The 27715-nt window shown below is 45.1% G+C and overlaps 1 protein-coding gene across 3 annotated transcripts in view; it reads right to left on the reverse strand.

The window, feature by feature from the left end:
* The window catches only part of TBP (TATA-box binding protein), a 247487-nt gene that overhangs the window by 133430 nt on the left and 86342 nt on the right, over positions 1-27715 (reverse strand). For all 3 annotated transcript variants that reach the window (XM_029594207.1, XM_029594205.1, XM_029594208.1), the window contains exon 4: positions 590-677. In XM_029594207.1, the coding sequence (XP_029450067.1) occupies positions 590-677 (88 nt within the window). The remainder of the gene's footprint in view (positions 1-589; positions 678-27715) is intronic.

Genomic DNA, 27715 nt, shown 5'->3' on the forward strand with positions numbered 1-27715 from the left:
TTTAAAATTTTTTTTTTTTTTTTAAATACCTAACTACCCTGTCTCAAAACACAAATTAGGCTTAAAACACAGACTGTAGGTTTTGCACCTCCTCCACCTGCTGGAGACAGAAAAATACTGCTAGACTGTAGGTAGCACCATCCTATGTAAGGCGGAGTTTTGTTTGGTAAACTTCTGTCTCCATCTGCTAGAGGGGGGGCAAAACCCAGGAGTCTGGACTGATCCGGGTACATACAGGGAACTAAGATTATACACCTGAATTAGAGTTCTTAAATCATAAGGCCTTATAGCACCTCTATACTGTTAACAGAATTTTCACCTTTCAAGTTACTGTCCAGTTAAACCAGATCACTCAGTTCCATATCCAACCTATTGATTTCTGATGTCATGAAACAGAACACAGTTTAAACTTAACAATCCACTTTCACATAGAATCACTTCAGATTTTACTGCTATCTATGAAACTGATCATAAATCACAGCATCAGTCTCCAAGTCATTTGAAAGACTCTCCAATTCAGTTTTTTCCTAAGGTTTCACGATCACAGTAGAAAGATATGCACACAATCATTTCCCAAAGTGTCGCTAACCTTTGGATTGTACTCTGCATTTCGTGCACGAAGAGCGATGGTTTTTAAGTCCAATTTACAACCAAGATTCACTGTGGACACAATATTCCTGGAAAAAGAAAGATCAGTTGTGTTGTCTTATTCTGCAGCACAAATACAAAGTTTAAAAATCAAAACAAAAATAAGGCTTTCTTTCCTCACCTCATACAATGATCAATAATAAAAAAAATAGACAAACATGCATTATCTTGGCTATAAGATTTCAATTTATTTATTTATTTGCTTTTGTATACGGACATTTGATCGAAATATCACATCAGTTCACTTATAAACTGAACAATAAATAAGGCAGGAGCAGCTTATTTTTACAGTATAACTTATAGTATAACTTAGTATAACTTAGAACAGATAACGTTTTATAATGTGATTTAACTGCTTGGACGAACGATGGTTCGCTTACAGGCAATGGGTAGACCTGGGCAAGGAGTTTTGGAGGGGGGGGTGGGTTAGGTTTCTGGCGGGAAGGTTTTCAAAAATAGCCATGTTTTTAGGTGTTTTTTGAAGGTTTGAGTTGAGGGTTCAGTTCGGAGATGGGGTGGGAGTTCCATAAAGTGGGCCGGCTACTGATATGGCTCGTTTTCTGATTGAAGTACGGTGTACTGCTTTGGGGATGGGAATGGTGAGGAGGCCAGAGTCAGTGGATCAGAGGGTTCTTTGTGGGGTATAGTAGAGTAGTTCGGTGTTTAACCAGTCCATCTTGTTGATCATTTTTTTGTGAATGAGGGTTAGTGTTTTGTATTGTATTCTGTGGAAGATGGATAGCCAGTGCAGGTCTTTGAGGATCAAAACATAACAGGCTCAATTCACACAACAATCATACTAAGTATACCAGAATATCTTTGTTCCATCATTAGTCTGCTGAATCTTCATTAGACATTACAGAAATGAGAAATTACTACTTACCTGATAATTTCCTTTTCTTTATTTTAGACAGATGAATCCAGAACCAATGGTTATGCACCTCTACCAGCATATTGAGACGGAACAAAGCACTCCTGCAATGACATCAGCCTGCCAGTATTCTTTTCAAAGGTCAACTGCGAACAGACTAGCAAAAACTTGATTAATAACAGATAACCATTTCAGTACTCAGCCAACAAGAAAAACTGAGCTCAGACTAAGAATGTATAAACACTAGTCTAGGGACTGGACTAACACTTACCAGTAACCCCTGAAAAAACATAGCCACACAGGACCACCATAGCACAATTATTTGGCAGCCAAGAGAGGGAAGCTGGATTCAGCTGTCTATCCTAAAGAAAAAGGAAAATTATCAGGTAAGTTGTAATTTCTCAGCTTCCAGACAGATGAATCCAGACACAGTGGGATAAGAACATAAGAAATTGCCATGCTGGGTCAGACCAAGGGTCCATCAAGCCCAGCATCCTGTTTCCAACAGAGGCCAAACCAGGCCACAAGAACCTGGCAATTACCCAAACACTAAGAAAATCCCATGCTACTGATGCAATTAATAGCAGTGGCTATTCCCTAAGTAAATTTGATTAATAGCAGTTAATGGACTTCTCCTCCAAGAACTTAGCCAAACCTTTTTTGAACCCAGCTACACTAACTGCACTAACCACATCTTCTGGCAACAAATTCCAGAGTTCTATTGTGCATTGAGTGAAAAAGAATTTTCTCCGATTAGTCTTAAATGTGTTACTTGCTAACTTCATGGAATGCCCCCTTGTCCTTCTATTATTCGAAAGTATAAATAACCAATTCACATCTACTCGTTCAAGACCTCTCATGATCTTAAAGACCTCTATCATCTCCCCCTTCAGCAGTCTCTTCTTCAAGCTGAACAGCCCTAACCTCTTCAGCCTTTTCTCATAGGGAAGCTGTTCCATCCCCTTTATCATTTTGGTTGCTCTTCTCTGACCTTCTCCATCGCAACTATATCTTTTTTGAGATGCGGCGACCAGAATTGTAAACAGTATTCAAGGTGCGGTCTCACCATGGAGCAATACAGAGGCATTATGGCATTTTCTGTTTTATTAACCATTCCCTTCCTAATAATTCCTAACATTCTGTTTGCTTTTTTGACTGCTGCAGCACACTGAGCCGACGATTTTAAAGTATTATCCACTATGATGCCTAGATCTTTTTCCTGGGTGGTAGCACCTAATATGGAACCTAACATTGTGTAACTACAGCAAAGGTTATTTTTCCCTATGTGCAACACCTTGCACTTGTCCACATTAAATTTCATCTGCCATTTGTATGCCTAATCTTCCAGTCTTGCAAGGTCCTCCTGTAATGTATCACAGTCCGCTTGTGATTTAACTACTCTAAATAATTTTGTATCATCCGCAAATTTGATAACCTCACTCGTATTCCTTTCCAGATCATTTTATTTATTTATAGGTTTTTATATACCGAAGTATTGGTGAAGGCCTTCACTCCGGTTTATATTTTTAACAACGAGATACAAAAAACAATCAAATGATAACTTTAACATATAACATTGAACGAGGGGTATCTACAGGTAGCATATGCGAGAAGTGTTAATAGACGAGTATAGTCATTTTAATATGAAGAGGGCTGAATTGGAGAAATACATTGATATCGGAGGGTCAGCAAGGGGGGGGTTGGGCTGGAAGGGAACAAGAGGAGGAGGGTGAAGAATATACAAAGGTGTGGCAGGAGGGGGGGCAAGGGGTGGGATTGGAGGAGAGGGCAAGGGGGTTTATATATATATATATATATATATATATATATATATATATATATAAATACATTTATATATACATACATATATATGTATGTATATATTTATATACATACATACACACACACATATATATATATATATATATATATATATACACACACACACACATATACACATTTATATATATATATATATATATATATATATATTGAAAAGCACCGGTCCAAGTACAGATCCCTGAGGCACTCCACTGTTTACCCTTTTCCACTGAGAAAACTGACCATTTAATCCTACTGTTTCCTGTCTTTTTCCTGTCTTGTTTCCTCCTATCCCATGACTTTTTATTTTTCGTAGAAGCCTCTCATGAGGGACGCCTTCTGAAAATCCAAATACACTACATCTACCGGTTCACCTTTATCCACATGTTTATCAACCCCTTCAAAAAAATGAAGCAGATTTGTTAGGCAAGACTTCCCTTGGGTAAATCAATGTTGACTGTTCCATTAAACCATGTCTTTCTATATGCTCTACGATTTTGATCTTGAGAATAATTTCCACTATTTTTCCCGGCACTGAAGTCAGGCTCACTGGTATATAGTTACCCGGGTCACCCCTGGAGCCTTTTTTAAATATTGGGGTTACACTGGCCACCCTCCAGTCTTCAGATACAATGGATGATTTTAATGGTAGGTTACAAATTTTAATAGATCAGAAATTTCATTTTTTAGTTCCTTCAGTACCCTAGGATACATACCATCCAGACCAGGTGATTTGCTACTCTTTAGTTTGTCAATCTGGTCTACTAAATCTTCCAGGTTCACAGTGATTTCGTTCAGTTCTTCTGACTCATCACCCCTGAAAACCATCTCCGGAACTGGTATCTCCCCAACATCCTCATTAGTAAACACGGAAGCAAAGAATTCATTTAGTCTTTCTGCAATAGCCTTATATTTCCTAAGAGCCCCTTTAACCCCTCGGTCATCTAATGGTCCAACCAACTCCCTCACAGGTTTCTTGCTTCGGATATATTTTAAAAAGTTTTATTATGAGTTTTTGCCTCAATGGCCAACTTCATTTCAAATTCTCTCTTCGCCTGTCTTATCAATGTTTTACACTTAACTTGACAATTTTCTTCAGATGGATCCTTCTTCCAATTTTTGAAGGATTTTTTTTGGCTAAAATAGCCTCTTTCACCTCACCTTTTAACCATGACGGTAATTGTTTTGCCTTCTTTCCACCTTTCTTAATATGTGGAATACATATGGACTGCGCCTCTAGGATTGTATTTTTAAACAATGTCCAAGCCTGTTGAACACTTAACCTTTGCAGCTGCAAATTTCAGTTTTTTTCTATTTTCCTCATTTTATCAAAGATTCCCTTTTGAAAGTTTAGTGTTAGAGCTTCAGATTTACTTATTGTCCCCCTTCCAGTTATTAGTTTAAATTTGATCATGTTATGATCACTGTTGCCAAGTGGCCCCACCAGTTACCTCTCTCACCAAATCCTGCGTTCCACTAAGAATTAAATCAAAAATAGCTCCCTCTCTTGTTGGTTCCTGAACCAATTGCTCCATGAAGCAATCATTTATTACATCCAGGAACTTTATGTCTCTAGCAAGTCCTGATGTTACATTTACCCAGTCAATATTGGGGCAATTGAAATCTCCCATTATTATTACACTGCCAAATTGGTTTGCTTCCCTGATTTCTCTTAGCATTTCATCATCTGTCTGACCATTTTGTCCAGGAGGAGAGTAGTATACTCCTATCACTATACTCTTACCCAACACATATGGGATTTCTACCCATCTAGATTCTACTGAGCATTTAGTCTCTTGTATGATCTTTATCCTGTTGGACTCTATACCCTCCCGGACATAAAGTGCCACACCCCCAAGAAGCTGATCCTTCCTATCATTGCGATATAGTTTTTACCCTGATATAGCACTGTTATCCTCCTTCCATCAAGTCTCTGTTATGCCAATTATGTCAATCTCATCATTTGCTGCTATACACTAACTCTCCCATCTTACTTCTTAGACTTCTGGCATTGGCATACAGACATTTCAAAGTGTGTTTTTTGTTTGTTTTAACAACCTGCTTTTCAGTTGTTAGGGATAATTCGGAAATCATTAGCTTCGGTGAATTTTTACATATAGGAATATGGACTATGTTTGCTTTTAATGGAATCTCTCTGTTGGGATGCCCTAACTCTCCTGTTTCATTAGTATCCTTCAAGGATACATTTCTCCGAACCATGCACTGCTGAGTGACTGTCGGCTTTCCCCCTTGTTCTAGTTTAAAAGCTGCTCTATCTCCTTTTTGAAAGTTAGTGCCAGCAGCTTGGTTCCACTCTGGTTAAGGTGGAGCCTGTCCTTTCGGGAAAGTCGCTCCTTCAGCAAACATTTCCCCAGTTCCTTACAAACCTGAATCCCTCTTCCTTGCACCATCATCTCATCCACGCATTGACACTCTGGAGCTCTGCCTGCCTCAGGGGATCTGCTTGTGGAACAGGAAGCATTTCAGAGAATGCCACCCTGGAGGTTCTGGATTTCAGCTTCCTACCTAAAATCCTAAATTTGGCTTCCAGAACCTCTCTCCCACATTTTCCTATGTCATTGGTGCCCACATGTACCCACGACAGCCGGCTCCTCCTCAGCACTGTCTATAATCTTATCTAGGTGATGCGTGAGGTCTGCCACCTTTGCAGGCAAGTTATCAGGCGGTCCTCATGTCCACCAGTCACCCTGCTATCTACATTTCTAATAATCGAATCACCAACTATGATGGCCGGCCTTACCCTGGGAGACTTGTCCTCAGAGCGAGAGGACAATACATCACCTGGAGAGCAGGTCCTTGCTACAGGATCACTTCCTGCTACACCAGGGTGATGTTCTCCTACTGGGAGACCTTTCTCATCCAAGGCAGCACTGGGGCTGCCAGACTGGATTTGGGACTTGGCTACTATGTCCCTGAAGATCTCATCAACGTACCTCTCTGTCTCCCTCAGTTCCTCCAAGTCTGCTACTCTAGCCTCCAGAGATAGGACTCATTCCCTGAGAGCCAGGAGCTCTTTGCACTGAGTGCACACATACAATCTCTCACCGGCGGGTAAAAAATCATACATGTGACACTCAATGTAAAAGACTGGAAAGCCCCACTCTTGCTGCTGGACTGCTGTCTTCATCTTAGTTTTATTGAATTCTTAGTTAAGTTTAGGATACTAAGGGAGTTGGAATGAGAGTACTTTAAATTTACAGGTGAATTTACTAATTAATCAGCTACTGTTCTACAAGGGGATGATTAAACTTTCAATAAGGGCTGGTACAATAGTATGATTTAGATAAGACCCTGATTGATTTTTAATGAGAAAGTGTCTCGTGCCTAAAAATCAAGGGTTGAGTGCCCGCGGTCCAGACAAAACCATACGTGCAAAGGCTGTGTCCTTCTGGGCCTGCACATCCAGCCGATAATACCTGGAAAGGGTGTGTACGGAGGACCACGTTATAGCTGAGCAAATGTTGATGAGAGACAACCTAACTTCCGCCCATAACACTGCCTGAGCCCTAGTGGAATGAGCCCTAACCTGACTATGTAGTGGCTTTTTAGCATTCAAATATGCAGCTGTGACTACCTCCTTAATCCAGCAAACAGGCAATCCATCCTCCGGAAAGGTTTAGAAACTTCCAGATATTTCTCGACATCCAAGGGTCGCAACAGGCAATATTCCTCCACTTCTCTTTCCCTATCCAGAGATGGCATGGAAATGGACTGAATCAAGTAAAAATCCAAGACTACTTTAGGCAAAAAGGAAGTAACAATACGTAGCTGTATCACCCCATGGAGTCATTGAAGTAACAGCTCCCCGCAAGACAAGGCCTGCAGCTCGGATATTCTATGTGCAGAACAATCGCCACAAGAAATGTTGAGATTACTTACCTGATAATCTCCTTTTCCTTAGTGTAGACAGATGGACTCAGAACGAATGGGATAGTATCCGCGTGCTAGCAGTTGGAGACGGATCTGACGTCAGCACGGGGTATATATATCCCCACAGGAAGCGTAGCAACTTAGTAATCTTCCTTGCAAAAGCTGTTATGGATGTGTGTACTGACGCTCAGTGAAAAGTGAAACAGGATTCCCCTGACCGATTGATAGTAGCTGGAGACCGCCAGCATTCACAACCAGAAGGCGTTGACACCTGGTATAGTGTACGCTCTTATGTAAACAAATGACATGGCTTACCTTGAATCGGTGAAACCCATGTACACAGGCAGCTGGGCGGGATGCTGAGTCCATCTGTCTACACTAAGGAAAAGGAGATTATCAGGTAAGTAATCTCAACATTTCCTGTCGTGTAGCCAGATGGACTCAGAACAAATGGGATGTACAAAAGCTTTACTCCCAGCCTGGGCGGGAGGCTGCCTGAGGACCATGTAGGACCGCCATCGCAAATGCTGAGTCCTCCCTGGCCTGGACATCCAGACGGTAGAACCTGGAGAAGGTATGGAGGGAGGACCACGTCGCCGCTTTACAGATTTCTGCAGGCAACAGCATCCTGGATTCTGCCCAAGATGCCGCTTGTGCTCTGGTAGAATGAGCCTTGACTTGTAGAGACGGAGACTTCCCGGCCTCCACGTAAGCTGCTCTGATAACTTCTTTAATCCAGCGGGCGATGGTGGGCCGCGAGGCCGCTTCACCTTGCTTCCTCCCGCTGTGCAGGACGAACAGATGGTCCGTCTTTCGTAGTTCTTGTGTCACTTCAAGATATCTGGGCAGCAATCTGCCAATGTCGAGATGGCATAATAAACGCCCTTCTTCAGATTTCTTCAAACCCGCCGTGGTAGGCAAGGATATGGTTTGGTTAAGATGAAACTGTGAAACCACTTTAGGTAGAAAGGAGGGAACCGTACGAAGATGGATAGCCTCAGGAGTATTCTGAGAAATGGATCATGGCAGGACAGTGCTTGTAGCTCTGAGATGCGGCGTGCCGAACATACCGCCAGTAGGAACACCATTCTTCAAGGTTAGAGAACGGAGAGATAGTCCCCGAAGGGGTCTGAAGGTGGATCCCACGAGGAAATCCAAAACAAGATTGAGGTTCCATAAGGGCACAGGGCACTTTAGTGGCGGACGAATATGCTTGACTCCTTGCAGGAAGCGAGAAACATCTAGGTGCTTGGCGATGGTCTTGCCATCCCTCCTGGGACCATAGCAAGACAGCGCAGCCACCTGAACTTTGATGGAGCTGAGGGAGAGACCCTTCTGAAGTCCATCCTGCAGGAAATCCAATACAATAGGGATTGTGGTCGCATGTGGATTGGTGCCATGAGTGTCGCACCATGCTTCAAATACTCTCCAGATCCTTACGTAGGTGAGGGACGTGGAAAACTTACGAGCTCGGAGGAGTGTATCTATCACGGGCTCCGAGATACCTCTTTTCTTCAGTCTAGCCCTCTCAATGGCCAGACCGTAAGAGAGAATTGAGCTGGATCCTCGTGGAGGATGGGACCTTGACGTAGAAGGTCCCGGAGAGGAGGCAGGGGAAGAGGCTCCCCTGCCAGTAGTCTTCTCATGTCTGCGGTACCAGGGTCTTCTTGGCCAGTCTGGTGCCACTAGAAGAACTAGGCCCTGGTGTTTCTGAATCTTGTGGATGATAGCGCCCAGCAGAGGCCACGGAGGAAAGGCGTATAGCAGAGTCCCTGGAGGCCACGGCTGGACCAGGGCATCGATTCCGTGTGAGAACGGGTCGCGCTTGCGGCTGAAGTATCTGGGTACTTGAGCATTGGACTTGTCCGCCAGTAAATCCATGTCCGGAATCCCCCAGTGATCCACAATCATCTGGAAGGCTGTGGGTGACAGCTGCCACTCTCCCGGATTTAGGCTTTCTCTGCTGAGGAAGTCTGCTGTGGAATTGTCCTTCCCGGCAATGTGGACGGCGGAGATGTCCTGAAGATTCGCCTCTGCCCAAGCCATCAGTGGGGGGATATCCAGAGATACTTGTCGGCTTCTGGTTCTGCCCTGATGGTTGATATATGCCACCGTGGTGGCGTTGTCGGACATCACTCTGACTGCTTTGTTCTTCAGTCTGTGAGCAAATCGAAAGCATGCCAATCGGACTGCCCGGGCCTCTACACGGTTGATGTTCCACGCTGACTCTTCTCTGTTCCACCGCCCTTGTGCGGTGAGGTCTTTGCAGTGTGCTTCCCAGCCGCTCAGGCTGGCATCTGTGGTGAGCAAAGTCCACGTGGGTGATGACATCTTCAACCCCCTGGCTCATGTGGTTGGACTGCAACCACCACCGCAACTGGGTCCGCACTCTGGCTGGCAGATGAAGGTGTGTGGAATAGTTCCGTAGACGGGGGCTCCAGCGAGAGAGCAGGGAGTGTTGTAGAGGTCTCATATGGGCCCTCGTCCAAGGTACCACTTCCAGGGTGGATGCCATGAGACCAAGAACCTGCAGATAATCCCAGGCTATGGGCCGACTGGCTCCCATCTAATACTGGATATGCTGCTGAAGTTTCAACTTTCTCTTGGTAGTGAGACTGACTGTCTGCCCGGGTGTCGAACTGTACTCCCAGGTATTCCAGTGACTGGGAAGGCTGTAGGCAGCTCTTGCTGAGGTTGATCACCCAGCCCAAGCTTTCCAGAAGGGCGATTACTCTGTCGGTTGTCCGAAGGCTCTCCTCTCGAGATTTCGCCCTGATCAGCCAGTCGTCTAGGTAGGGATGGACCAGAATTCCTTCCCGCCTGAGTGCCGCTGCTACCACTACGACCACCTTGGTGAATGTCCGTGGTGACGTGGCCAACCCGAAGGGCAGAGCCCGAAACTGGAAGTGGCGTCCTAGAACCTTGAAGCGTAGGTAGCGCTGATGATCCGGATGGATCGGGATATGCAGGTATGCCTCTGACAGGTCTAATGCCGTGAGGAATTCTCCTGGCTGTACTGCAGCTTTGATGGAGCGCAGAGTCTCCATGCGAAACCTCGGTACCCGTAAGTATCGATTGACTGACTTGAGGTCCAGCACAGGCCGAAAGGTGCCCCCTTTCTTGGGTACCATGAAATAAATGGAATAGTGTCCAGAATTCACTTTCCCAGGCAGGTACTGGGATGATGGCTTTCAAGGACAGGAGCCTCGCCAGGGTAGCTTCCAATGCTGCCGTCTTGTGTATGGGACATGAAGATTCCATAAATTTGTCCGGAGGGAGATGATGAAAGTCCAGATAATATCCCTCCCGGATAATGGCGAGGACCCACTGGTCTGACGTGATCTCGACCCATCTGGGGTAGAAGAGGGTTAACCTGCCCCCTATGGCTCCGTTCCCCAGATGAATCGGCGGATTCTCATTGAGAGGCGCGGCCGGGACCCAAGCCCGGGCCTGCTCCCCTCTTGCGCTGCTTGGTCCGAAAGGACTGATTCCTGGCCTGAGGACATGGTGCCTGGTAGCGACCCCTGTAAGGAACAAAGCACTGTGAACTCCTGCCCCTCCTGCCCTGGAGTGCCTTGGAAAGGCGCGCTGGCCCCTCCTGAACCGATCTTCCGGCAGTCTAGGCACTGGAGAGGCACCCCATGTGCTGGCCAGTTTATCAAGGTCGCTGCCAAATAGGAAAGAGCCCTTAAAGGGCAATCTGGTGAGGCGTGTCTTTGAAGGCGCATCAGCTGACCATCTCCGGATCCAGAGCTGCCTCCTGGCGGCTACGGAGAATGAAATCCCCTTAGCTGTTGTCCGGACCAGGTCTGATGCAGCATCCATGAGGAACGAAAGAGCTGACTCCATGTCAGCTGCTGGAGCGTTGTTCCTAACCTGTGACAAACAGGCACGCGTCACCACTGTGCAGCAGGTCGCGATCCGCAAAGATAGAGCTGCCACCTCAAAGGTCTGTTTTAGAATGGCGTCCAGTCGCCGGTCATGAGGCTCCTTGAGGGCCGTCCCCCCTTCAACTGGAATGGTAGTGCGCTTGACCACAGCGCTAATCAAGGCGTCCACCTGAGGGCACGCCAGCAGGTCCTGGATAGCCGGTGCCAATGGGTACATGCCCGTCAGGGCCCGGCCCCCTTTGAAGGAAGCCACTGGTGCCGCCCATTCTAAATCTATCAGTTGTTGTGCCGCTTGCAAGAATGGAAAATGGCAGGCTGTAGGACGAAGACCTTCCAGCAGGGGGTTCTGCGCAGAGGGTACCGTAGCGCTGGGACCTGTAATATCTAACTCCGCCAGACACTGAGACACCAGGTCGGAGAGATCCTCCTTAGGGAAGAACCACCTCATGGTTCTATATGGCTCAATCCCTGGGGGAAGTTCCCCCTCGTCCGGGAGTTCGGACTCGTCCGGTGAAACCTCCTAGTCTGATCGATCTGGACTGTCCAGCGGCGGGAGGTCCTGCTCACAATAAGGGCGTGAGGGTCCAGGAACAGGATCCGCAGGAGCTGCCACCGCAGCGGCAGCAGCCGCCACCGCAGGAACCGCAGAAACAGCAGGAACAACAGGAACAGCAGGAACCGCAGGGCCTGGACGGGAAGCCGTTTGCATCTGTACAAAGGCATGAATCCCCTTAAAGAGATCCACCCAGGAAATTGAAGCAGCCTCTAATCGCCGGGGTACAACATCCCCCGGGATTCCTGATTGGTCGAGACTGCCCGTTAAATCCGGGGTAGCCCCTGGGGAACTGTCAGCAAACCGTGGCTGAGACTGGTCCTGGCCCGAGGGTCCCACGGCCTCCTCACATTGGGCACATAGGGAGTCTGGCTCTTCACTGTGCGTGGCTCGAAGCTGGCGTGCAGAGCAGAGGCCAAGGGCTTTAATGCCTGAGCCAGGCGGCGCCGCCGCTGAAGCGTTCTGTTCCATTGAAAAGTATGCGCTGAATGAGAAGCGGCAATAATATATGCGTAATAGAACAGGCGCACAATAATAATAATATGCGGCAGCAATATGCGCTTAATACAACAGGCGCACAATAATAATAATATGTGGCAGCAATATGCGCTTAATACAACAGGCGCTTAACCATAGTAATATGCAATATCTTCTCAGCAATACACGCTGTATGGCTTTCAATAGGCTCTCAGCAATAAGCGGTTAGCAATACACGCTCAATGGCATTCAATAGGCTCTCAGCAATAAGCGGTGAGCAATACACGCTCAATGGCATTCAATAGGCTCTCAGCAATAAGCGGTTAGCAATACACGCTCAATGGCATGCAATAGGCTCTCAGCCATAAGCGGTTAGCAATACACGCTCAATGGCATTCAATAGGCTCTCAGCAATATGCGGTTAGCAATACACGCTCAGTGGCATTCAATAGGCTCTCAGCAACAGGCGGTTAGCAATACACGCTCAGTGGCAGTCAATATGCTCTCAGCTCAGAACTAAGGCAATATACGCACAAGGAGGAATAGAGCCGTGCCTATTACGGGCGCTCAATACCTGAACAAGGCCCACAAAATGGCGCCCTCCACGGTGTGCCACGCCACCGACCCTCTGTTCCTCGGAGACCAGAAATAAGAGATGTACGCCTTACCTGATCCGCGGCACTTCCCGGCTGGAACCCGGGCGGTCTCCGGCTGCGGGGGAAGAGGGCAAGTACCTTCACCGCCGCGTTTGAGGATATGCACCCGCTGCCTCGTCCACGCCGGGACCGAGGTGCCTCGAAAGCCTCACCCGAACCTCGCCCGGGGGCTGTGTCCCTGCCGCGATTCGGCTACCGGACCGAGGACTTACACCTCCGGGGGGGATCATGGAAATCACCCCGGGAAACTCTACTGGGGGAGGGACCTTAGGGTATCACCGCAGGAGTGCGGGGCTCGATGCTGTAGACGTTTTAGTAAGTAGAAAATAGAAAAGAAAAAGTAGATTTGGAAAACATGCTCAGCAAGCGTGCAGGTCTCCAAACTGCTTTGGAGACGGAAATTACTAAGTTGCTACGCTTCCTGTGGGGATATATATACCCCGTGCTGACGTCAGATCCGTCTCCAACTGCTAGCACGCGGATACTATCCCATTCGTTCTGAGTCCATCTGGCTACACGCCAGGAAATACCATTTTCAATCAATGTCAGCAAACTCAAGGAAAGGTTTTGCAGTGGTCGAAATGCAGGACCCATTAAGAAATCCAAAAACAGATTAAGCCTCCACACAAAGGCACCAGTAACCACAAGGGAAGACGAAGATGTTTCACTCCTTTCAAGAAATGGGCCACATCTGGATGAGCCAACAAGGGACCATATTTCACTTGACCCCTAAAACAGGCAAGAGCCTCTACCTGTACCTTTAAGGAATTAAGGGCCAACCCTTTATTCAATCCATCCTGCAAAAAAACCAAAATGAGCAGGATCTTAACTGAACGAGGAAGCATGCCTCGATTTTCACACCAAGCCTCACTCACCATAAAGGCTAACTTTTTTCATCATAGCAAGGTGGCAATTACCGCAACAGACTATCCATGCTTCAGCAATTGGGCCCTCTGAAGGACCATACTGTAAGATAAAATATAGTTGGATCTTCGTGAAGAAGAGGTCCCTGTCACAACAGATCTCTATGAGCCGGAAACCGGAGGGGAAAGTCTACCAGGAGCCTTCGCACATCCACATACCATGATTTCCTGGGTCAATCTGGTGCCACCAAAGCACCAACCCTCTTGTGACTCTTGACCCTCCGAACCATTCTGCCCAACATGGTACATGGGGGAAGTCATAGAGCAACTTGACCTCCATCCATTCCCTGCATGAAAGCATCAATGCTCAATGACTTCAGATCACTCCTACTACTGAAGAATCGAGGAACCTTTTGCATTGGGAGAAGTCACCAGCAGGTCCAGAAATGGAAGGCCCCAGCGATCCACTATCAGCTTAAATGCCTCATCTGACTTACCTATTCTCCTGGGTCCATACTCTGCCTGTTGAGAAAGTCTGCTCTTACATTGTCTTTTCTTGCAAGGTGCGAGTCATAGATCTCCTGAAGATGCACTACCGCCCATTCCATAAGTTGTTCTACTTCCTGTGACACTTGCTGGCTCTTGGTTCCTCCCTGCCAAATGATGTAAGCCACTGTCGTTGCATTGTCAGACATCATCTGGACCGCTTGACCCTGCAAACTCTCGCTAAATTGTAAGCATGCCAATAGGACAGCCCAGGCTTCCAGCTGATTGATGTTCCAGAGAGACTCTTCTGCACCCCAGTACCCTTGCGCTGTCAGTTCTGAACTCCCCAACCCTGGAGGGATGCATCTGTCGTGAGTACTAACCAGTCCGGTGATTTTAGGGAAACTCCCTTTCTTAGATGATCCACTTGTAATTACCAATGTAGTTGAGAGTAGACTATGTGCAACCAAACTTAATAGTCCTGAGACTATGGGCTCCAAAGAGACAACAGGGAGCGCTGAAAAGGACACACATGCGCCCTCACCCACGGCACCACTTCCAGGGTCACCACCATCAAACCAAGCACCTGTAGATAGGACCACACTGTCGGGTGTATTGTGTTCATCAACAGACTCACCTGCACCAAGAACTTCTGAATACAACCCTCCAGCAGGAAAACCCTGCCCTGCTTTGTGATGAACCAAACACAGAGATACTCTAGTGACTGAGATGGTTGAAAACAGCTCTTGGCCAGGTTCACCACCCAGAGCTCCTGCAACAAGGCGATCACCTTGCAAGTCACCAGGAAGCTCTCTTCCAGAAACTTGGCCCAAATCAGCCAGTCATCCAAGTACGGATGTACCAGCATCCCATGCTCTCTCAACTCTGCTGCCTCCACCATAACCTTGGAAAAAGTTCTAGGTGCAGTGGCCAGACCAAAAGACAGTGCTCAAAACTGATAATGACATCCCAAAACCACAAATTACAGAAAATGTTGGTGCTCTAGTCTGATGGGAATATGCAAGGACAAATCCACGGAGGTCAGAAATTCCCCCGACTGTACGACCATTATCACCAAGCGCAATGTTTCCATGCGAAAATTAGTCACCCGCAAATGACGGTTGACCCCTTTGAAGTCCAGGATGGGACAAAAAGAGCCTTCCTTCTTGGGCACAATGAAATAAATGGAATATCAATCCGTATTTTCTTGAGACGTGGGGACTAGAACCACAGCCCTCAAACTGAGGTGTCTTGACAATGTACACTCCACTGCTTGTTTCTTCTGTAGGGAGGGGCAGGCAGACACCATGAATACTTCAAGGAACAATGCGAAACTCTAGCGCATATCCCTCTCGTATCACCTCAAGGACCCTCTGTGTGATTTTGACCCACCTCTCATAAAAGAGAGAGAAGTGAGCCCCTATCTCCTGTTCCTGGAGGTGGCCTGGCAAACCTTCATTGGGAGACATGGGAGGTTCCGCTACCTAAGCCTGTGCCCAGTCTGGATTGTCTGGGATGAAAGGACAAACCTATCTAAAGGTTGACTCCTCTGAAAGGTCGCTCTTCTCTAGGGTCGAAAACACTTGGATACCCTAGCACAACCTCTCATGCCAATGGAGCACAGTGTCTGCTTCTTATCCTCCAGCAACAGATGAACTGGGGATTTGCCCTATTTATTGGCCAGTTTCTCCAACTCGCTCCAAAACAAGAGCGAGCCTATAAAGGGCAATTTCATAAGGTTAGCCTTGGAGGGTGCATCAGATGACCAATTTCTCAGCCATAACTGACACCTGGCCGCTATTACCAAAGCCACCCCCTCTGGCTGAGGTGTGGACCAAATCGCAGCCCGCATCTGCCAAAAAGGCGGCTACTGGCTCCATAAATACCCTGGAATTCACTCCAGATTCAATGAGCTCCTGAGAGAGAAGTAAACAAGAGTGCGCCACCAGGGAACAACAAGAAGTTATCTGTAAGATCATTGCTTAAAGATGGCCTCAAACCTTCTATCGTGCACATCCTTCAAGACCGCTCCTCCATCCACAGGGATAGTCGTCCGCTTGGAAATAGCATACACAAGCACATCCACTTTTGGAAAATGCAAACGTTCTCTCGCCACTGGATTCAGGGGGTACAGGCCTTTCAAGGCTCAACCCCTTTGAAATTAGCTTCCAGGGCATCCCACTCAAGATCAATCAATCAATTCTTGAATGGCGTCCAACAGGGAAAAAAACAAGAAGCTTTATGCAAAGAAACTAAAATGGGATTTCCTTTGGCTCAGACATGGAATCAACCCCATGTACTCCCCGCATCTTTAATGTCTGGGAAATCAGAGCCGGCAACTCACCTCTATGAAAGAACCATAACATAGTCCTATACGGGTCCAGTCCCGAAGGAATTTCCCCATCCTCCAGAGAAAGAATTGGCCTCATTGTCCGTGCCATCTGGATCCCTATAGGGGAGACCTGCTGCCAACCTAGGTGTACTTTAGCGCTTACAGTCGTATTGGGCAAGTGAGAGGTGACCACCTGCAACCCGGCAAGACTGGTCGGGACCAAGGACTGTGCTTGAAGAAAGAATTTTTTCAAGGATTGCAATCCTATCCAAGAAAAGGCAGAAGGATCCACTCAAAAACCAGAAGAAACCTGTGTTATGCCCAGTGAGCTACCTTCTCCTGCTGACAATCCACTTAAGGGAGTTCCAAGATCAGGTGCCCCTCCTGACATGTCTTTACCCAGGCCCTGATCAGGCTGGGAAGAACCAGATGAAGGTAATTCTCCAAGTCTCTAAGCAGCGCTGGCACAAGTTAGAGGGATCACCAGGCTAAGATGCCGGAATATGACAGGCAGCACAGAGGGAAAGGCGCTTAGGTTTCTTAGCTATAGGCACCATCAGTCTGTAAGTATGCTTTACAGGAGACTGAAAGGCATGCATCCAGCTAAATTCACGCTGTAAAATAAAATGTGCCCAAAATTTAGGCATCCAAAACTTAAGCGCACAACTCGTGCTTGAAGAACACCCAATGCACCCCAAACACCGCTACCACCTGGATGCCCAAGCAGATGTCCAATTAAGCATCCAACCTGGACGCACAGCCAGATGCACCTGCACAAACCAACTGTCCTGAAGAGGGCAGCCTAGCAATCAGGAAAAAGCGTGCAAAAATGCTGCCACAGCCTACCACATGGCACACAGATTAAAGCCTAGTAGAGGGGCCTAGCCCAAAAGGGATGCTCAACCAGCCAGACTGCCCACATCCCTTAACCTCCTTCGGGGGCAGGAACGAATGTCGGAACGGCGCACCAAACACAGAGACCGGGGGAATAAGGAAGCCCTACAAAAGAAAAAAACCCTCCTCCTCTGTCTCTTCTCTTTTTTGTAAGCTTTAACTGAGCTCAGCCCATCCTCACGGAGTACAGAGATTGTCTCTGGCTGCAGAGGGAGAAGGCATATATGTCATCGCTGTGCTTGGCTTCCTGCACCCGCTACCTTTCAGCTGTTTGAACAGTTAAGTCAACGCTGGCTGACAAAACCAGCCGTACCAATGCACTCATCTGAGGGACCACAGAAATCACCTCAGGAATTCTCAACTATGGGAGAGGGCGTGGGCGGGACCATTTGGTATCATCGCAGGAGAGCAGGGCCAATTAAGGAAAAGAAAATTTCTCCTTTTAAAACTTGAAGCAATCCCCAGTAGGGAGATGCACGTCCACCATCTGCTGGAGACTGAAAATACTGGCAGGCTGTCACTGCAGGACTATGTATACTTTGATGTCAACTTTGTTCTGTCTCCATCTGCTGGTAGAGATGCATAACCTACTAGTTCTGGATTCATCTGTCTAGACACTAAGAAATTGTTGCATTTACAGTCTAAAAAGACCCCAGCAACTTAACAGCAGCTGTCAGAGGACACTGGATTTATGCCTCATCTCCATCAAGCAACTTTAAGTTTATCAAATTTATCTAGTAAATAAAAGCAATCCTACTTAAAAGAAAACGAGCCTTCATCTTTATAGCTTTTATTCAAAGGAAAAAATGAAAACAATATCTCATGGCAATGGCAAGTTGCTCTCTCTCCTTCCCTTTTTGTACAACTTCGAAAGAGGCTAATATATTTCTAATTTCTCATTAAAAGATTATGTAACCAATCAAATGCATTACTATTTGATGACAAGCTTCCTTTCATCACATCCTTATATTTTCTATCATACAATTTGTCCAATCACAGACCTAATCAAAGATCTGCACCCAATCATTTATTGCTCCATGTACCTAAGTCCAAATACTGAAGCAACACCCCTTTTCTTCCATTCTAAATTTCATTAGCCATTTCATTAGCTGGTTGTCTGTGGCAATAGTGGTGCAATACTTTGTAATATTTTATCATGTTTTTCACAATAAAAAACTGCTTATCCTGTGTAATGACTGTCTCTAGGAGCAGATCTAAAAATAAGCCTACTTCTAAGATAACAGTAACTTAGTAAACAGCAGACTTATTAAGCTTTGCAAAAAATATGAAATGCATGCATGTTCCACTATTTTGCTCTATATAGCTGACCTATAAAATGGAGGCTTCAAGACCCAGAAAAATAGTTTTTTTCTACTCTAAATTCCACAAATCCTTATTTACTGATTCTGAGCAACACAAACTAAGGGTCCTCTGCAGTAAACGGTGCAGACTCATTTTCTTTATTTCCACCTTAAGGGAACACCATACCTGGGAACGCTTGAGCTGTAGTTACCCTGAGATTGCCGTTTATTAGCCAGGGGAGTGGGGGGATGTAATAATGAGTATCAACTTTCTCTGTTCTACTCCGCTAATCCTCATTCTCTCTCTGCCAACACCACTACTTTTTCCCCCTCCAAGGATGACCCCCAACATTCTTCCCCTTCCTCCCTTTCTGATTCCAAGAGGCTCTTTTCTCCCACTCATCTAAAAGTCACAGCTCCCTGAATTGTGCACCCTTATTCTACCCTCAAAGTCCCAAGTCCTGGAATCACAACTGTAGACTGTGTTGTGTATTTGCAACCCCTTTCCAGTTTCTCCTCACATGTTGCCTGCTATGTATGTGCTCCAGGCTAAACCCCTCCTCTCCTGTTCCCTGCAGGTTTCCTGGAGGAGTCATCACTGGAGCTATAAACAGAGAGGCCCAGAGGTTTTTAGGTTTCCCCAGAGATCTGGCAATTGATGCAAATTCCCCAAGTCCCTAAGCAGAATACAGAGAGAGAGTTCCCAGGTATGGGCAGCACCAGTAAGTAAGAATCTTCAAAATACCAACTGAATACTTTCTTGGCTCTATTGTTTCTTCTCTTATTTTGTTAATGTCCCTGGTTTTTTTTTTGTTCCACTGTCATCTCTTATTCCATAACTGTAAAAAAAGATGTGCATCTTTCATTATGACCACTTGTAAGGCACCACTGGGAACCTAATTTAAGGTGTCTCTCTTTCTAGAAAGGTGTACTAGGCAGAGTAGGCCAGAGGAGCATATAATCTATACAGCAGCTCCACTGGAGGTTGCAGCACTGGTTCTATCCAGTGAATAACCTCTAGTGTTTTGAAAGTGGTTGAGGAGAGCTCAAGAGAGGAAGATCTTATTCCTTTCTTCCTTGCTTAAGATCTGCAGGTGAAATACCTTGATATTGAATCCCTAGTATTCATTTTGAGAGAAGCTGCTGACTCAACTGCTAGATAATGGTGAGCTGGTTTTATTTTGTGTGTTTATTTTAGAAGAAATTTTGTTTCACTTTTTTCTTCCTAGTGAAATAGGTTGCCCAAGTACTAGATGAAAGCCTCAGTTTTTCCCTTTAGGTTTTTGTCCCTTGCGAGGAGGAGTCTAGTAGTTGTTTTTGGAAATAAAAAGTTTGTTTTGTGACAATGGTACTCAGTGGTTTTGGGAACTTTGAAGCTCACCTCTGTGTCACCCAGACTGAGGAATTCAGTGTCAACATGCCCAAACTATGCTGAGTCAGTGTCAACATAGTAGGTTATGGAGGAGAGAATATGAGTTAACACCACAGGACAAGCAGTGGATCAAAGAACCTTAAACTGCTCCAAACTTCACAAGCAAATAGAGGGGGACCCACAGGAAGCATTCAAAGAAGAAAAAATGTACTTCTTGAATATTTCTTTGTTTAATATGAATGCCAAATCAAAGAAATGTACCAAATATCAAGTTATTTTCATTGAAGTGCCTAGTAAAGTTTGTGTTATCATGAAACATCAAAACCATGTGACTTTTTATTGGGAAATTCCAATCTCTCAACACCTAAGGGTCCAGAAAAAAAATCCTTCTCTCAGAGAATGTCCACCTGAGGTATAAATATCAAGTATGGGCCGCCTCACAGTACAGGGGACCCAGAAGAAGGTTATGCACACACACAAAAAAAAATCTTCCAAGGCCTGCATAGGTATTTCGCAAAAATCAATCTGCAGAACTTCCAATCATATTACTTCCATCGATATGAATTCAAGAGGCACTTTGAAAACATTTTAAATAAAAATATTTTTCCATTGATAAGCAGACTGAATTAGCCACGATATGCAAGTGACGTCATCCTGTGGCACTGAACAGACTTGTCTCTCCAAGCTAGTAGAGCTTTGAGCTCTACCGAGCACAAACGGGAGTTCCCATATGAACGTTGTCTTAAATGCTTCTTCACTCTTTTTTTGACGAGGTGAAGTACAGACATATTCAGTCTCTCTTCAGATTTTTTTTATTCCTTTGTATTTTTCAATGCAATTATGTTGCCTCAAAGCCTCAGAAGCACCTCCAACAGCACTTTTTATTGCTACCTAAAATAAGAAAACAGAGAAAGAAAGATGATTTCAAACTTCCACACAGAATAGGGGACAGAAGTTTCTGGCACATCTCTCCCTCAGTTATGTCAGGGAAGAAAAAGACCAAAGATAGTGGCTTCAAAATGTGGCTTCAAAATTGGGCATCCAAATGGAAGATGAAATTTAATGTGGACAAGTGCAAGGTGTTGCATATAGGGAAAAATAACCCTTGCTGTAAGTATACGATGTTAGGTTCCATATTAGGAGCTACCACCCAGGAAAAAGATCTAGGCATCATAGTGGATAATACTTTAAAATCATCGGCTCAGTGTGCTGCAGCAGTCAAAAAAGCAAATAGAATGTTAAGAATTATTAGGAAGGGAATGGTTAATAGAACGGAAAATGTCATAATGCCTCTGTATCGCTCCATGGTGAGACCGCACCTTGAATACTGTGTACAATTCTGGTCGCCGCATCTCAAAAAAGATATAGTTGCGATGGAGAAGGTACAGAGAAGGGCAACCAAAATGATAAAGGGGATGGAACAGCTCCCCTATGAAGAAAGGCTGAAGAGGTTAGGGCTGTTCAGCTTGGAGAAGAGACGGCTGAGGGGGGAATATGATAGAGGTCTTTAAGATCATGAGAGGTCTTGAACGAGTAGATGTGAATCAATTATTTACACTTTCGAATAATAGAAGGACTAGGGGGCATTCCATGAAGTTAGCAAGTAGCACATTTAAGACTAATTGGAGAAAATTCTTTCACTCAACACACAATAAAGCTCTGGAATTTGTTGCCAGAGGATGTGGTTAGTGCAGTTAGTGTAGCTGGGTTCAAAAAAGGTTTGGATAAGTTCTTGGAGGAGAAGTCCATTAATGGCTATTAATCAATTTTACTTAGGGAATAGCCACTGCTATTAATTGCATCAGTAGCATGGGTTCTTCTTAGTGTTTGGGTAATTGCCAGGTTCTTGTGGCCTGGTTTTGGCCTCTGTTGGAAACAGGATGCTGGGCTTGATGGACCCTTGGTCTGACCCAGCATGGCAATTTCTTATGTTCTTATGTATGTGTCCAGGTAACGTCTATCGCTGATGCACATGAACTGCATTATCGTTGTCTGAAGCCCGAACATGATCAGCCAAACTGCCAGGCCCGCAGTTGGATGTCTCAACAATCTCAAGCAGTATAGAGAGATTGTGCAGATCAAGACCAAGCTGAAGTAAGTCATCATCCCAGAGTGCAGATTCTTCTGCCTTGTGAGGAAGGGCGTTGAGCCGAAGCTCATCCAAAAATCCCAGGTAGTGCAAATGGCAGCTGCGAGTTTGACTGACAATAGCCACCATGCATTGAAATCGAAACAGCTTCACTCGACAGAGCTTCCCTACCCACTTAAGAAGCAAAAGCATTGAGTTGCATCGGCACATTGATGTATGGTTTAGCGCAGTGGAGGCAGTGCATGCAGATCTCTCTCATGCATATGAATTTGTTCAAATGGTTAAGATGTAACTTCCTTTCATGCTTCAGATTGTTTTACTGTAAACCGATGTGATGTACAAATGAATGTCGGCATAAAAAAGCGTTAAATATCCATTGTGGATATCCTGAAAACCTGGCCTATTTGCAGCCCTTGAGGACTGGGGTTCACCATCCCTGGTTTATCGGCACCAGCAGCGCTGAAAAAACCTAGCTCCTTGATACACAATGCAAGCTCTGATATACAATGCACCACTGCTCCTCATACCAGAGGCATCGACGCACCCAATCCATAGAACATCAAAGCAGCACGTAACACTGACCATCAACACAACACATTGGTACATGCATCTCTTACATCTGACATTTGATGCACTGACCATTCAGATATATGAACTGATTCATTTTACCCCTCTTCATCCAATGCACTTGACGCATAAAGGCTCCACAGAGCACTCACCATGTGCCCTAAACATTCCAAAACTGGAAAGCAATCCATCGCTCTCCAGTCCTGCCAGTATATTCTTCAAAATCCAAGCATTCTGAGTCTCAGGAACTCTTGGAATCTCAAATTCTACATGTTGGCTTGCCCCCTCAAGCTTTATATGGCACAGACCACACCTGTGATATCCAGTGGTTCCTTTCATCTACCCCATCCCATAACAAGGGCACTTCTAGTCTCACATCCACTGGCACAAGACTTACATCTGGAAGCACCGGGCTCTGTTTGCTCTATTATTCTGCTCTTGTCCAATAGGCCTCCAACTATGGAACAGGAACTGGTTCTGGTATCAAAGGATGTCCCTCCTCCTACATCACCACAGTGAATTCAGCAGACTATAGTGCAAATAACGAAAATAGACACTTCTTCACCTCACTTTCTGGAGAATCAGACAACATCAACCACTCTATTCTTCTTTTCCCATGGTGCTGACCCAGACTGTAATCTCTACCTTGCTGCCCATATATGCCTCTGTGGAACATCTCATCCACTATTCATTATCTTTGGTTTCAGTGGAGTCTTCTTATTCAAGGGTTATATATCAGCCCTTTCCCTCACTGACACATCAGGAGAAACCATCTCTATTGCCACACTTATCTCCATGTTGCTAGCCAAATGTACCATCTCCAGTCGACTCACCTGGAAGTTTGACTGGTATCCTAAATGATCCGCTTCCAGAACCACCTAATCACACATCTCCTCTGGAGGATGTCTTACTTTCAATCTCAATGTACAGGAGGACAAAGATCCTCGAGCTGAGGTAATGGGCGTTCTTAAAATCTTGCACATCCCATCAAGCCTATTGGCTTGCTGACACGACATCTTGGATGTTCTACAGATGAAAATGTGGGAAATACCCATTTCTGGTATCACAGCAGCCAGAACACTGTTCCTCAAAATTTAGAATACAGAAGTCTCCTGGTTATGGAGTTGTGCAGCTATCACATCAGTCAGAAGTTGTAGAATCAGCACTTAAGAAAGCAAAGAAAACAAGATTTCATTCCAACTCTTCTCCGGGCAAAGATCAGAGTCTCCTGGACAATTTCAGAAAGAAAATGTTTCAGGGATCTATGTTAATAGTCTGAATAACTCATCATCAGTTTTACATGGACCAATATGTCCATTACTGCATCCAGAAACTAAAACTATTCATTCGAACTGAAGCTGGCAAACCCTTCTCCCTGCAACCTTTGCTAAACATTGAGAAAGCTATATATCAGTGTTATATTTTGTGTATGAATCTTTTGATACTGTTGCAAAAACATCTGCATCCTCCATAGGAGCTAGATACATGGCATGGCTTCATGCTAGCAGCTTCAAGGAGGATGTTCATGAGAATCTCAAAGAACTCCCTTGCTTAGGAGACCATCTTTTCGGTGAAAATCTCAGTGAAATGGTTTCTCAGATTAAAGAAAATAAAATGTAGCAGTTCAATCTTGGTCCACAGCACTAGATCTAGTGACCATATCCAGGCGATCCTTCTACCCCTATAAGAAGCCTTACTACCAGAGAAATCATTGTTCTTTCCACCAGAATCGCCCATTATGCTTGCAGTCACAAAGACAACAGCACCAATAGCTTCTGGTCACATCTCGCTAGAGGGAACACAGACAGCAGAAAACATCCCAACAAACCCAGCTGGAATCTGGGCCAAGTGTTTGATTCCAATTTTTTTAGACATCCTCGATCCAATTGGGGGTTGCAGAATTCAATCCTTCCTGGAAACCTGGCACCAAATCACAACAAACAAGTGGATCCTCAAAATTGTACAGTATGGATACTGTTTACATTTTTCTCAGCTTCCTTCCCTTCCACATCAGAGAACTCTCTCTCTGGATTCAACAGTTACCTTAGCTCTGCAAAGAGGTATACTACCTTCTCCAGCAGCATGCCATAGAGCAGGTTCCAGCCTTGTAAATTTTGCTACTTCCTAATTTCTAAAAAGTCAGGGGGATTGAGGTTCATCCTAGACTTGAAACACCTGAACAGTAACCTGCACTGGGAGAGTCAGGGACTAGAACCTGATCCTGGAATTTCTGATGGCGTGAGGGACTCTTGCTTCAAGTAACAAATCTGACACCCTGGACAGGATAAGCTTAATAGTGCCCTTCTTTGTCACCAGTTGCCAGAGAGAGAAAGTCATCACCAGTTCTGCTACCTGGTCTATGGACCGCTGTGTCCTCTGACCAGCAGTTGGGAAGGAGGACTTTGTGAGACTAGGAAACTGAGCAACTGAATATCAGATGAAATTTAATATGGGAAAAGTGCAAAGTCATGCACATAGGGACAAATAATCCCAACTATATGTATACGATACTGAGTTCTGTGTTGGGAGTCATTACCCAGAAAAAGGACCTGAAAGTCCTTGTAAATAGGATGTTGAAATCATCTGCTCAGTGCTTGGCAGCAGTCAAAAAAGAAAATAGAATGTTAGGAATGATCCAAAAAGGAATAGAGAATAAAATGGAAAATATATGGCGAGGAAGTGACGTCACCTCCAGGGATGGCTGACTAACCTTGTGGCTCCTCCAGCACCACAAATCTCCAGCAATCGAGCGCATCCAAGGCTAATTTTTATACTGAACAGTGCAGCCTGGCTAATTTAAGCAAGCTGATGTCGGCAAGACGTAAATCTCTTGACTTTAAAAAGTATTCTTACCAGAAGCAGAATCCCAGTGGCGAGCCGGACTTTTCCAAAATGGCGCAGGTCGAGGAAGAAGCGATGTCCGAAGATGCGCTAGAAACTCTGCCTGCTGATGACGAAACATTACCGACACGGGCAGAAATGAAAATATGGTTTGCAGATTTAAAACAGGACTTAAACAACAATAAAAATGAAATCATGCAATCCATCGATGAAATGAAGGAAGAGCTGGCTGAAAATGGCCGACGACTTTTTGAACTTGAAACGCGCACGGATGAGAACAGCGAAGCTATCAAATTGAACCGTGAACTAGTTCACTGCAGAGTGAACTAGCCCTCCTTTCTGATAAAGTCGAGGACTTAGAAAATCGCTCGTGGCGCCATAATTGGCGCTTTAGAGGCATCTCGGAGACGCCAGAACATCAAAACTGCATGGAGGTGGTGAGACAAATTAGTAACATGCTTCTGTCAGATTCTCTGACCTCAGCGGACACAGGGAACTTGATGGCAGTGAAAATAGTGCGTGCTCTTAGAGCCCTGGGACCCCTGGTGAACAAACCACGCGACATAATAGCCTATCATGACTACACCCTCAAGGACCAGCTAGCTACGGTGGCCAGAAAACAGGCGTCTTGGCAATGGCAGGGCCATGACATGATATTCTCTGTTCTCTCACCTGTCACTATTCGGAAACGCAGGGAATTCAAAACTGTCACGGATGCTCTACGAAAAGACAATGTAAGATACCGCTGGCTCTTTCCTTTCGGGTTAAGCTTTTCCATCAAGGGGACATTACATCGGATTAAATCGCTGGCAGAAGCAGAGCGCACCATAGCTGAAGCAGGCTACCCTGGATTTGAGCTGCTAAAGACAACAGCGAAAGAATACAGACGGAGAGAGGATCCCCCATGCTGGCAGCGTGTGACAAATGGAGACAGCAGACTGAAACGTAACTCGGACAAGGGGTCCAAAAAGCAGAATCCAATATGATCAGTGGTCCTGATTTTTTTGGTCAGGTCATGAACAGTTTATTCACAGCAGTAAACTTTGTAGAATGCAGTAGCACAGGATGTTACCTTGATGGCTATGGGTTACTATGCCCAGCTCAGGTTTAGCATTTTCCTTGTTTTTGGAGATTCATAATGATTAATAATGGTTACATTTTTCTTATATATTGGTGCTGGAAAGGAGCCCCGTTCTATGGTGTTGACTTTTTCCTCCTTAATCATAGCTGTATTGCCCAATGTAAGGGGCATTACAGGTGGAGGGAGGGGGGGAATAGCGGGGAGTGTTTGTATGCCTTTACGGTACGGGATGCTGACTGGTAATAAGTTTTGGGGTCGAATTCACTATGTATGTTACAGAATGTCTTTCCAATATCTTCATAGAAGCTACTTGATGTCCTTTCTCATATTGGCCTGTTTAGGTCCCCTATGGCATGAGCATCATACACATTTCAGAGATGGCTAAGGTTACCTTTCTATCCATTAATGTTAAAGGGTTGAACTCTCCTTTAAAACGACACCATCTCTTTGCAGACTTACAACAACATAATGTAGCTGTGGCCTTCGTTCAGGAGACACACCTTAAAAGACGCCACGAAGGCCTGCTCAAACATAATATTTATACATCACAGTATTGTGTTATTTGAAAAAGTGTTTCTATCTACTGACCCTGAAGGACGTTATATCCTTCTTGTAATTTCTATAGGGAGGGAGAAATATTCTTTACTTAACATTTATGCACCTAATTCCAATCAGGGATTGTTTTTTGACAAAATCTCTCACATTATTGATGATTCTGTGGAGGGCCAATTAATACTGGGAGGAGATTTCAACCTTACTATCAATCCTTATCTTGATAACTCTCCTGGACATAACTTGACGTCTGGGAAAGACCGTAAAAGGCTTAAAGCCTGTATCGCTAGATTCCATTTATTAGATGTTTGGAGTTCCAAATACCCAAAGTCAAGGAGCTACACATTCTTTTCCAGAGCTCAAACACACTCTAGAATTGACCACTTTTTGTGGACAAGGTTTTAATTAACATGATGATCTCTCACCCATCGATTGACCCGATCACATGGTCCAATCATGCTCCTGTAAAAATGACCCTGAATATTACACAATATGATAAAGGGCAACAGTTCTGGCATCTCAATGATAGT

The sequence above is a fragment of the Rhinatrema bivittatum genome, chromosome 3 (assembly GCF_901001135.1).
Source record: "Rhinatrema bivittatum chromosome 3, aRhiBiv1.1, whole genome shotgun sequence".
Lineage (NCBI taxonomy): Eukaryota > Metazoa > Chordata > Amphibia > Gymnophiona > Rhinatrematidae > Rhinatrema > Rhinatrema bivittatum.